The sequence below is a fragment of the Heloderma suspectum genome, chromosome 1, assembly GCF_057233095.1.
Source record: "Heloderma suspectum isolate Gila_16-S chromosome 1, 16-S_ref, whole genome shotgun sequence".
Taxonomy (NCBI): domain Eukaryota; kingdom Metazoa; phylum Chordata; class Lepidosauria; order Squamata; family Helodermatidae; genus Heloderma; species Heloderma suspectum.
The window spans coordinates 53,038,263-53,050,935 of NC_139458.1; the positions used below are offsets into that span (position 1 = coordinate 53,038,263).

The 12,673-nt window shown below is 45.7% G+C and overlaps 1 protein-coding gene across 4 annotated transcripts in view; it reads left to right on the plus strand.

The window, feature by feature from the left end:
- Positions 1–1,933, plus strand: part of SLC25A21 (solute carrier family 25 member 21) — a 438,251-nt gene extending 436,318 nt beyond the window's left edge. For all 4 annotated transcript variants that reach the window (XM_084843384.1, XM_084843391.1, XM_084843370.1 and 1 more), the window contains one exon: positions 1,297–1,933. In XM_084843384.1, coding sequence (XP_084699510.1) covers positions 1,297–1,358 — 62 coding nt within the window. In that variant the 3' untranslated portion in view covers positions 1,359–1,933. The remainder of the gene's footprint in view (positions 1–1,296) is intronic.
- The last annotated feature ends 10,740 nt before the right edge of the window (positions 1,934–12,673 follow it).

Genomic DNA, 12,673 nt, shown 5'->3' on the forward strand with positions numbered 1-12,673 from the left:
TTTGTAAACTTTATTTTTATCTGGTAACTATTAAGACCAAAAATAGACACAAACATTTTAATAGTCACATTAAGCTTCTATTTAAATTATTTCTCTTATTACAGTATTGTGTGTTTCTTATAGCTCTTTGTGCTTCCACCCATCATCCCTCACACCTGCCCGCTGCTCAGGTTGAAATATTGTCATAGGAGCAGGAACACAGAAAGAGGTTGAGGAACACAGATGGCAAAGTCTAAGGACTTAAGAGCAGCCTGGCTGGGTCTGACCAAAGGTCTGTCTAGTCCAGCATTCTGTTCACACAGTGGCCATCCAGCTGCTTGTGAGAAGCCCACAAGCAGGACATGAGTGCAATAACACCCTCGCACTCGTGTTATTTCATTCTTCTTCTTCTCAAATAGATTTATATACCGCTGAACATATTTTAAAATATGTTCTCCAGCAACTGGTTTACACAGGCATACTCTGTTTCCAAGACTGGAGGTAATGTATAACCATTATGACTAGTAGCTAACCACTGATAGCCTCATCATCCCTGAATTTGTCTAATCTCCTCTTAAAACCATCCAAGTGGGTGGCCATCACTACATCTTGTGGTAGTGAATCGCATAGTTTAACTATGTGTTGTGCGAAGGAGCACTTCCTTTTGTCTGACCTGAATCTCCCACCAATCAGCTTCATGGGATGACCTCAGGTTCTAGTATTATGTGAGAGGGAGAAACATGTCTCTCTATCCACTTTCTCCACACCATGCATAATTTTGTGTTACGTCTATTACCTCTGTTATGTCATGTCTGCTGGTTCTACCCCACTTTCCTAGAATCGGTTCAGGATTTAGTCCTAATGATGGAAGTCCAGACTTGCATTCTTTCCTTTATAAGAATGTGCCCATTTCCATATAATCAGGCAGATGCCTTTTTATGTGTGATGTCATTGTCCTATATCTTGTGTGCTTCATATGCATTTTATACTTCAGTTGTGTATTACTTTATCCCTGGTCAAAAGAGTAGAAATGGACACATGAAGGGAGAAATGGGTTCTGCCTCCAATCTCCACACGCTGATTGGAACGTATGCCCAGGAGTCTATGCCCCCATGTGTATATGCTGTGAATCCTGATGTGCACTCTGCAAAAAATGGTTGGTACAAGTTGCACATGGATTCATAGCCCAGGTAAGAGTAGGAAGAGGTTTTTACATCAGCTTGGGAAGAAGTGTCAGAACAGTCTGATATGTAAGGTTGCATAAATCCTGAAAGGGATCTAATTCTGTATTTCATAAAATACTGTTCTCTTTTCTAGGTGGCGCAGTGATGCTTCTGGTTTACGAATATGTTTATGGATGGCTTCAAGAAAATTGGTGATCAAAATATCACTTCTAAGGCAACAGGCTATTTAAAGCAATGCAGATTAAAATATGTTTCGGTATCATACTGGAAGCAAGCATCTCTCTCTCATTATCTCTCTCTCCCACTCTGTCTCTCTCTGCAAAATGGTTTCATTTTCTGCCATCATTGAAGTTAATGAAGGCTGATGGCACAGAACTCTTTCCAGGAATGAGATTATATTCCAGAAACAGACACAAATACATGAGCCATTCCAACAAAGAAAAGAAAAGCTACTGAACAAAATATATTTTAAAAGAGTAAAATGTTAGGCCCGTCAAGCAAATTTAAAATGTTTAACTGAATAATCCTCTGCCATTGATTGATTGATTGATTGATTAAACAATGTTAGATAAATCTGTACACTATGAAAAGTTTAATTTTGGAATGCAATCCTATAGTCACTTTCCTGGTAGTAAGTCCTATTGAACTTAATGGGGCTACCTTCTGAGTAGACATGGATAGGACTGCACTGTTGGGTACTGTTTTGAAGTACTGAAGGAAGTGTAAGATAATATACAATGTAATAAACAAAAACTGCCACTACCTGTTTGAAAAAAGACCATGTTTAATATTTGCATTTTATGCCGTATTATTGTAAGGATAGAACTACATGAATTGAATCCAGACCTCACCTTCCACAAACAGAAGGGTTCCTTCCATCCATGGAAGGACTTTTGATCCAGCAGAGCGTTCCCACTGGCAGGAGGGGGAATGTAACTTTTGCCAATTTGCAGCCCCCCTTCACACACAGAGCCCCTAGCACCACCTTCCATGCTGTTCCAGAGAGTCCCCCAACCCTCCAGAGCAGATTTTTTGAGGGATGCTTGGGGCTGTAGGGAGAATCAATAAAGGTCATCTCTCTCCTTCCTCTGGCAGGAGCATCCCCTAAGCAGAACTCCTAGTCAAAATCTAAGAGAAAGTCTGTTCCCAAACCAACTGGAGGGAAATCAATTTAAAATCGGGGGAGGGGTGTAGAGTAGAATTGGCTGGGGGCAAGAGTTAAAGCATCCTCCAGTTCTTCCTTGCAAAACACACACACACACACACACACACACACACACACTTGTCCATCCTCCTTTAGTGTTACTCCCATATCCCTAGTTTGACATGCAGTTTCACCCTCATGTCCAAATGAACCTACATAACCTTTAACAAGTTTGACAAGTTTGTCCTGAACTTGCAATCCCCGGATTGGATCCAGGATCAGCCTTCTGTTGATGGAAGGGCTCCATGCATGGAAGGTGCTTCCACCCAATTTTTGGAATGAAGGTGCCTATCCCCCCACCCTAACACAACTCACCCCATTCGGCCGTCTTTGTAGCATTTTCAGGGGGCTGGCATGAGGGGTGGGAAACTCCACTTCTGCCAGCTCACTGCACACACTTAAATTTGGATCCAACTCCCACTGTTTAAAATTGCCCCCAGTTAATCAATTAACTGATTAATTCACATTTGATCTGTAAACTAAAACTGTAATGATAAAAATGATTTTACCTATACTTGGTGAAAGACCCAAGTGGGAGTTTCTCCATCACTTGCTTCTTCGGTGTGTGCAAGATCTTAAAAACAAGGGTCCATCTAGTCCAGCATTCTGTTCACACAGTGGCCAGCTGCCCTCAGGAAACCCACAAGCAGGACATGAGCGCAACAGCACCGTCACACCCATGTTCCCTAGCAACTGGTGTACATAGACATACCGCCTCTGGTAGTGGGGGTAGCATAGAGGCACCAGAACTAGTAGCCACTGGTAGTCTTATATTCCATGAACTTGTCCAGTGCTCTTTTAAACCCATCCAAATTGGTGGCCATCACCTCATCTTCTGGTAGCAATTCCCTAGATTTACTATGCACTGTTTGAAGAAGTCCTTCCTTTTATCCTGAATCTCTCACCAATCAGCTTCATGGGATGACGCTGGGTTCTAGTATTATGAGCGAAGGAGAAAAATGTCTCTCTATCCACTTTCTCCACACCATGCATAATTTTGTACACCTTATTTGTAGGCAGGTAAAATTCTCATGTTCACCCTTCCATGAGGCCTATTGGATTATTCAGGAAGCTACACTCACATGGAACTCTTGATGTCTTCCTTGAAGTTTGGAAGGAGAAGTTCGGGTTTCCCCCACCCCCTTCCACCCAGTTTGAGGATGGGGAGGAAATAGGGATGGCGTAGAATTTCTCCCCGAATCTTTGGGGGGCCGAGCGCCAACGCATTCGGCCCCCCAAAATCGGCGGTGAAATTCTCTGCCATCCCCCCGCCCCCCTCCGGGCTGGGACTTACCTTTGGCGAATGTCCCTCCCGGTGGCGGGTCCCGGCGGCGGTTCGTCGGCCTTTCGTCGGGGGCGGGGGCGGCAGCAGGTCTTCCGACTGGCTGCCACCGCCGCCATTACAAAGTGTAAAAAAACCACAAAACCCCGTGATAGGCTATGTAATGATTGACATAGCCTATCATGGCTAGATTTCCAAAGTCAGCCGTGATAGGCTACGTAAATCATTACGTAGCCTATCACGGGTGACTTTGAAAAAAAAAAGCGCATACGCAAATGGCGGTGCCCTATGGGTCCCACCATTTGCGTTCCTTATTTGGTCCCAGTAGTCTACGTAAAGATTTCTTTAAATCTTTACGTAGACTACCGTGACCAAATAAGGAACGCAAATGGCGGCGCCCCATGGGCGCTGCCATTTGCATACGCACTTTTTTTTTTCAAAGTCACCCGTGATAGGCTACGTAACGATTTACGTAGCCTATCACAGCTGACTTTGGAAATCTAGCCATGATAGGCTACGTTAATCGTTACGTAGCCTATCACGGGTTTTTGGGTTTTTTTTACACTTTGTTTCGCGGCCAGGGAGACGGGGTGCTTCTCCCCGGCCTGAATTTCAGCTGGGCAAGGCGGGAAGCCTCCCCCCCCGGCCTGAACTTTGGGGGGAGAAGCGAAGCGCCTCCCCCCCACCGCAAAGCCAAGCTGCGAAAAGGTAAGTGACTTTCGTACATCTCTAGGAGGAAATCTGCAGATGTAGTGGTGTTTACAGATTTTTGGATCTCCGGACCAAACAACATGTGACATGGGTAGGGATGTCAGAGAATTTTGCCACGAATCTCGGGGAGGCTGAATGCCAGCGCATTCGGCCCCTCGAAATCGGTGGCGAAACGGTCTGCCCCCCGCCCCCCCCCAGGACGGGACTTACCTTGGGTGAATCTCCCTGGCGGCGGCAGCTCCGGCGGTGGTTCAGCGGCAGTGGCTGCGGTGGCCAGTCTTCTGACCGGCTGCCGCCACCACCATTTCCAAGTTAAAAAAAAAAAAAGTGATAGGCTACGTAAAGATTTACGTAGCCTATCACGGCTAGATTTTAAAAAAATACCATGATAGGCTACGTAAATGTTTACGTAGCCTATCACGGCTGAGTGGAAAAAAAAAAACCGTGCGTACGCAAATGTGTTCGTTATTTTGGCACGTGTAGTCTATGCAAACATTTACGTAGACTACAGCGAAAATAAGGGGAACGCAAATAGCGTTCCCCTTATTTTCGCCGTAGTCTACTTAAATGTTTACGTAGACTACACGTGCCAAAATAAGGAACGCAAATGGCGGCGCCCACGGGCACCGCCATTTGCGTATGGACAGTTTTGTTTTGCTTTTCCACTCAGCCGTGATAGGCTATGTAAACATTTACGTAGCCTATCACGGCTGGCCCCTTCATGGATCACTGCCTTGTTGTGGCGAAGGGGCTTGCGTAACTCAGTGAAGCCATAAGCTATGCCGTGCAGGGCCACCCAAGACGGACAGGTCATGGCAGAGAGTTCTGACAAAATGTGGTCCACTGGAGAAGGAAATGGCAACCCACTCCAGTATTCTTGCCAAGAAAACCCCATGGAACGTATCACAAGGCTAAAAGAGATGACGCCGGAAGATGAGCCCCTCAGGTCGGAAGGTGTCCAATATGCTACTGGGGAAGAGCAGAGGGTATTTCGAAGTAGCACCAGAAAGAGTGAAGTGGCTGGGCCAAACCCGAAAGGACACTCAGCTGTGGATGTGTCTGGTGGTGAAAAGAAAATCCGATGCTGTAAAGAACAATATTGTTTAGGAACCTGGAATGTCAGATCAATGAATCAAGGTACGCTGGAGGTGGTCAAACATGAGATGGCAAGATTGAACATCGACATCTTGGGAATCAGCGAACTAAAATGGACAGGCATGGGAGAATTTAATTCAGGTGACCATCATATCTACTATTGTGGGCAAGAATACCTTAGAAGAAATGGAGTAGCACTCATAGTCAACAAAAGGGTGGGAAAACCAGTACTGGGGTACAATCTTAAAAATGATAGAATGATCTCAGTACGAATCCAAGGCAAACCATTCAACATCACAGTAATTCAAGTCTATGCCCCAACCACTGATGCTGAAGAAGAAGCTGAGGTTGATCGGTTCTATGAAGACCTACAACACCTTCTAGAACTAACACCAAAAAAAGATGTCCTCTTCATCATAGGGGATTGGAATGCTCAAGTAGGAAGTCAAGAAATCACCGGGAAAACAGGCAGGCATGGCCTAGGTGTACAAAATGAAGCAGGACAAAAGCTAATAGAGTTTTGCCAAGAGAACATGCTGATCATAGCAAACACTCTTTTCCAACAGCACAAGAGGCGACTCTACACATGGACGTCACCAGATGGTCAATATCGAAATCAGATTGATTATGTCCTTTGCAGCCAAAGATGGAGAAGCTCCATACAGTCAGTAAAAACAACACCTGGAGCTGACTATGGCTCAGATCATGAGCTGCTTCTTGCAAAATTTCGGCTTAAATTGAAGAACGTCGGGAAAACCACTAAACCGTTCAGGTATGACCTAAATCATATCCCTGATGAATATACAGTGGAGGTGAGGAATAGATTTCAGGGATTAGACCTGATAGACAGAGTGCCTGAGGAACTATGGACGGAGGTCCGTAACATTGTTCAGGAGGAAGCAACGAAATCCATCCCAAAGAAAAAGAAATGCAAGAAAGCAAAGTGGCTGTCTGATGAGGCTTTACAAGTAGCTCACGAAAGAAGGGAAGCGAAAAGCAAGGGAGAAAGGGGAAGATATACCCAACTGAATGCAGAGTTCCAGAGAATAGCAAGGAGAGACAAGAAGGCCTTCTTAAATGAACAATGCAAAGAAATCGAGGAAAACAACAGAATGGGAAAGACTAGAGATCTCTTCAAGAAAATTGGAGATCTCAAGGGAACGTTTTGTGCAAAGACGGGCATGATAAAGGACAAAGAAGGCAGGGACTTAACAGAAGCAGATGAGATTAAGAAGAGGTGGCAAGAATACACAGAAGAACTATACAGGAAAGATCTGAATGTCCCTGATAGCCATGATAGTGCGGTCACTGAACTTGAGCCGGACATCCTAGAGAGTGAAGTCAAGTGGGCCTTAGGAAGCATTAGTAACAACAAAGCTAGCGGAGATGACAGTATTCCAGCCGAGCTATTTAAAATCCTAAAAGATGATGCTGTTAAAGTGCTGCATTCAATATGCCAACAAATCTGGAACACTCAACAGTGGCCACAAGACTGGAAAAGGTCAGTTTACATTCCAATTCCAAAGAAGGGCAACGCCAAAGAGTGTTCAAACTACCGCACAATTGTGCTCATTTCACATGCCAGCAAGGTGATGCTCAAAATCCTACAAGCTAGGCTTCAGCAGTATCCGAACCGAGAACTACCGGAAGTACAAGCTGGGTTTCGAAGAGGCAGAGGAACTAGAGATCAAATCGCCAACATTCGCTGCATCATGGAGTAAGCAAGAGAATTCCAGAAAAACGTCTATTTCTCCTTCATTGACTACGCTAAAGCCTTTGATTGTGTGGATCACAACAAACTGTGGCAAATTCTTAAAGTGATGGGAGTACCAGACCACCTTACCTGTCTCCTGAGAAACCTGTACGAGGGTCAAGAAGCAACAGTAAGAACCAGACATGGAAAAACCGATTGGTTCAAAATTGGGAAAGGAGTACGACAGGGCTGCATATTGTCGCCCTGCTTATTTAACTTATATGCAGAGTACATCATGAGAAATGCCGGGTTGGATGAATCAGAGGTCGGAATTAAGATTGCTCGGAGAATTATCAACAACCTCCGATATGCAGACGATACCACCCTAATGGCAGACAGCGAAGAGGGTCTAAAGAGCCTCTTGTTGAGGGTGAAAGAGGAGAGTGCAAAAGCTGGTTTGAAACTCAACATTAAAAAAACTAAGATCATGGCATCTGGCCCCATCTCTTCCTGGCATGTAGAAGGGGAAGAAATGGAAGCAGTGACAGATTTTACTTTCTTGGGCTCCAAGATCACCGCAGACGGTGACTGTAGCCATGAAATTAAAAGACGCTTGCTCCTGGGGAGGAAAGCTATGGCCAACCTAGACAGCATAGTAAGAAGCAGAGACATCACCTTGCCGACAAAGGTCCGTCTAATCAAAGCTATGGTTTTCCCAGTAGTAATGTATGGCTGTGAGAGCTGGACTATAAGGAAGGCTGAGCGCCGAAGAATCGATGCTTTCGAACTGTGGTGCTGGAGAAGACTCTTACGAGTCCCCTGGACTGCAAGGAGGTCAAATCAGTCCATCCTAAAGGAAATCAACCCTGAGTGCTCATTGGAAGGACAGATAATGAAGCTGAAGCTCCAATATTTTGGCCACCTAATGCGAAGAGAAAACTCCCTGGAAAAGACCCTGATGCTGGGAAAGACTGAAGGCAAAAGGAGAAGGGGACGGCAGAGGATGAGATGGCTAGATAGCATCACGGATGCAATGAATATGAACTTGAGCACGCTCCGGGAGAGAGCGCAGGACAGGAAGGCCTGGCGTGCTATGGTCCATGGGGTCACGAAGAGTCGAACACGACTGAACGACTGAACAACAACAACAACAACAGTCACGGCTGACTGCAGGGACGCAAACGGCGGCGGCTATGGCCACCGCCATTTGCAGACCCGGCCGGCAGGATTCACGGCGGGAGGGATGGGGCGCCTCCCCCCCCGGCCAGAATTTTGGGGAGGGAGGGACGGGGCGCCTCCCCCCTGGTCAGAATTTCGGGAGGAAGGGACAGGACGCCTCCCCCCCAGCCAGAATTTCAGGGGGAGGGACGGAGCGCCTCCCTCCCACCGCGAATCAAATTTCGTAAAAGGTAAGTGACTTTCGTACATCCCTAGACATGGGAGATCCCTGATCACAGTTCCTGATGTTTTAAATTTGTTTCCCTTTAAAGCAGCTGGGGGAATGGGAAGGCTCTGATTTTAAGGGCAGGGGAGAGTTTTACTAATTCCCCAATCTAAACCCCCACCCCCACCCCATCATGGCTCAGTGCTAGAGCACCTCTTTGCATACAGAAGGTCCCAGGTTTGATCCCCAGCATCTCCAGGTAGAGCTAGGAAAGAGTCCTGCCTGAAACTAGGGATGGACGAAAGGGACTTACCTGGTCCCGCAGCTTGCTTCGCGGTGGGGGGGAGGCGCTTCGCTCTCCCCCCGAAGTTCAGGCGAGGGGGTAGGCGCCCTGCCTCGCCCGGCTGAAATTCAGGCTGGGTGGGAGGCGCCCCATCCCTTGCCGGCGAAATTCAGGCCAGGTAGGAGTGCTCCATCTACCCGGCCACGAAAAAAAAGTAAAACAAAAACAAAAACACACACACCCGTGATAGGCTACGTAACGATTTACGTAGCCTATCACGGCTAGATTTCCATAGTCAGCCTATCACGGGTGACTTTGGGAAAAAAAAAAGCGCGTACGCAAATGGCGGCTCCCATGGGGACTGCCATTTGCGTTCCTTATTTTGGCACATCTAGTCTACGTAAAGATTTACGTAGACTACGGCGAAAATAAGGGGAACGCAAATAGCGTAGCGTCTACGCTATTTGTGTTCCCCTTATTTTTGCCGTAGTCTACGTAAATGTTTACGTAGACTAGACGTGCCAAAATAAGGAACACAAATGGCGGCGCCCATGGGCGCTGCCATTTGCGTACGCGCGGTTTTTTTGTTTTTTGTTTTAACTCAGCCGTGATAGTCTATGTAAACATTTACGTAGCCTATCACGGCTGACTGCAGGGACGCAAACAGCGGCGGCTACAGCTGCCGCCATTTGCAGACCTGGCCGGCCAGGAATTGGGGGTGGAGGGATGGAGCGCCTCCCCCCCGGCCAGAATTTCGAGGGGGAAGGACGGAGCGCCTCCCCCCCACCAGAATTTTGGGGGGAGGGACGGAACGCCTCCCCCCCACCGCGAATAAAGTTTTGTTCAAGGTAAGTCACTTTCGTACATCCCTATCAGAACTGGATAATGGTTGGAGGCATAGTGGCTCCTTGGGAGGGGATTTTGCTTGCCAAATGTCAGAAAAAGGTGCGGGGTGGTGGGGTTGTGCTACTCTCTCCATCCATCCATCCATCCATCTATGAGCTGCTTCTTGCAAAATTTCGGCTTAAATTGAACATAGGGAAAACCACTAAACCATTCAGGTATGACCTAAATCATATCCCTTATGAATATACAGTGGAGGTGAGGAATAGAGTTAAGGGATTAGACCTGATAGAGTGCCTGAGGAACTATGGATGGAGGTCCGTAACATTGTTCAGGAGGAAGCAACGAAATCCATCCCAAAGAAAAAGAAATGCAAGAAAGCAAAGTGGCTGTCTGATGAGGCTTTACAAGTAGCTGAGGAAAGAAGGGAAGTGAAAAGCAAGGGAGAAAGGGGAAGATATATCCAACTGAATGCAGATTTCCAGAGAATAGCAAGGAGAGACAAGAAGGCCTTCTTAAATGAACAATGCAAAGAAATCGAGGAAAACAATAGAATGGGAAAGACTACAGAACTTTTCAAGAAAATCGGAGATCTCAAGAGAAGGTTTTGTGCAAAGACGGGCATGATAAAGGACAAAGAAGGCAGGGACCTAACAGAAGCAGATAAGATTAAGAAGATGTGGCAAGAATACACAGAAAAACTATACAGGAAAGATCTTAATGTCCCTGGTAGCCATGATAGTGCGGTGACTGAACTTGAGCTGGACATCCTCGAGAGTGAAGTCAAGTGGGTCTTAGGAAGCATTACTAACAACAAAGCTAGAGGAGATGACAGTATTCCAGCTGAGCTATTTAAAATCCTAAAAGATGATGCTGTTAAAGTGCTGCACTCAATATGCCAACACATTTGGAACACTCAGCATTGGCCACAAGACTGGAAAAGGTCAGTTTACATTCCAATTCCAAAGAAGGGCAAAGCCAAAGAGTGTTCAAACTACCGTAAAATTGTGCTCATTTCACATGCCAGCAAGGTGATGCGCAAAATCCTACAAGCTAGGCTTCAGCAGAATGTCAACCTAGAACTACCGAAAGTACAAGCTGGGTTTTGAAGAGGCAGAGGAACTAGAGATCAAATCGTCAACATTTGCTGGATCATGGAGAAAGCAAGAGAATTCCAGAAAAATGTCTATTTCTGCTTCATTGACTACACTAAATCCTTTGATTGTGTGGATCACAACAAACTCTGGCAAATTCTTAAAGAGATGGGAGTACCAGGCCACCTTACCTGTCTCCCGAGAAACCTGTATGAGGGTCAAGAAGCAACAGTAAGAATCAGACATGGAACAACTGATTGGTTCAAAATTGGGAAAGGAGTACGACAAGGCTGCATATTGTCGCCCTGCTTATTTAACTTATATGCAGAGTACATCATGCGAAACGCCGGGTTGGATGAATCACAGGTCGGAATTAAGATTGCCGGGAGAATTATCAACAACCTCAGATATGCAGACGATACCACCCTAATGGCAGAAAGTGAAGAGGATCTCAAGAGCCTCTTGTTGAGGGTGAAAATGGAGAGTGCAAAAGCTGGTTTGAAACTCAACATTAACAAAACTAAGATCATGGCATCTGGCCCCATCACTTCCTGGCATATGGAAGGGGAAGAAATGGAAGCAGTGACAGATTTTACTTTCTTGGGCTCCATGATTACTGCAGACGGTGACTGTAGCCATGAAATTAAAAGATGCTTGCTCCTTGGGAGGAAAGCTATGGCAAACCTAGACAGCATAGTAAGAAGCAGAGACATCACTTTGCCAACAAAGGTCCGTCTAATCAAAGCTATGGTTTTCCCAGTAGTAATGTATGGCTGTGAGAGCTGGACTATGAGGAAGGCTGAGCGCCGAAGAATTGATGTCTTCGAACTGTGGTGCTGGAGAAGACTCTTACGAGTCCCCTGGACTGCAAGGAGGTCAAATCAGTCCATCCTAAAGAAAATCAACCCTGAGTGCTCATTGGAAAGACAGATACTGAAGCTGAAGCTCCAATATTTTGGCCACCTAATGCGAAGAGAAAACTCCCTGGAAAAGACCCTGATGCTGGGAAAGATTGAAGGCAAAAGGAGGAGGGGACGGTAGAAGATGAGATGGCTAGATAGCATGACCGATGCAATGAATATGAACTTGAGCACACTCCGGGAGAGAGCGGAGGACAGGAAGGCCTGGCGTGCTATGGTCCATGGGGTCACAAAGAGTTGGACACGACTTAACGGCTGAACAACAATAACAAAGCCACAACATCGTTTTTAAACCAGGTTTGGGAAATGAGATTTTAGTGCAGAGATGTCGCCTTTTCTCTGTGCGGTTCCAAATGTGTTTGCTCTGGCATGTACAATGTAATTAGCTCCGTTTTTTGTTTCTCATCTGGGCAAGCATTTTGTTCTGCATTGGCCACAACCAAATCCATCACTCCAGGACTTTGTTCTCAGAAGTGAGTGTTTTCTGTCCTAATCTTTGGCATGAATTGTGTGCGAAGATTTATCTATTTAAAAAAAAGTAAAAAGTTTGAAAGTGAAAATTGGTGTCATCCCTCTGAGAGGATTTGCAGAACTATGGGATGGATCTAGACTTAATAACACGATTAATTTATGTCCCATTGATTTCAATGGGTCTGCTCTAAGCATGCCTCAGTCTGAATCCATCCCTATGTTCCCAAGACTTCAAGCAAAATCTATAGTATGAATTGCAGTATTTATATTCTTTCTTTGGTTAAAATTGGATTATAGAGGCACACACTGCACAATTAAAAATAGGTGCCTTCTCAGCATTTTTAAAGGTACCTGTACTGACATGAAAATGTAAATGTCTCTTTTGTCTGGATTTGACCACACTGACTTCTTCAAGATGTGCTTCAGTAGCTAAAGTCAACAAAGAAGTAATTGGTTCATTTTGTCTCATACTTAAGGCATGTATTTGGGGAGGGTCATTTTGTCATCAGTTATGACACAATCTCCAGTGG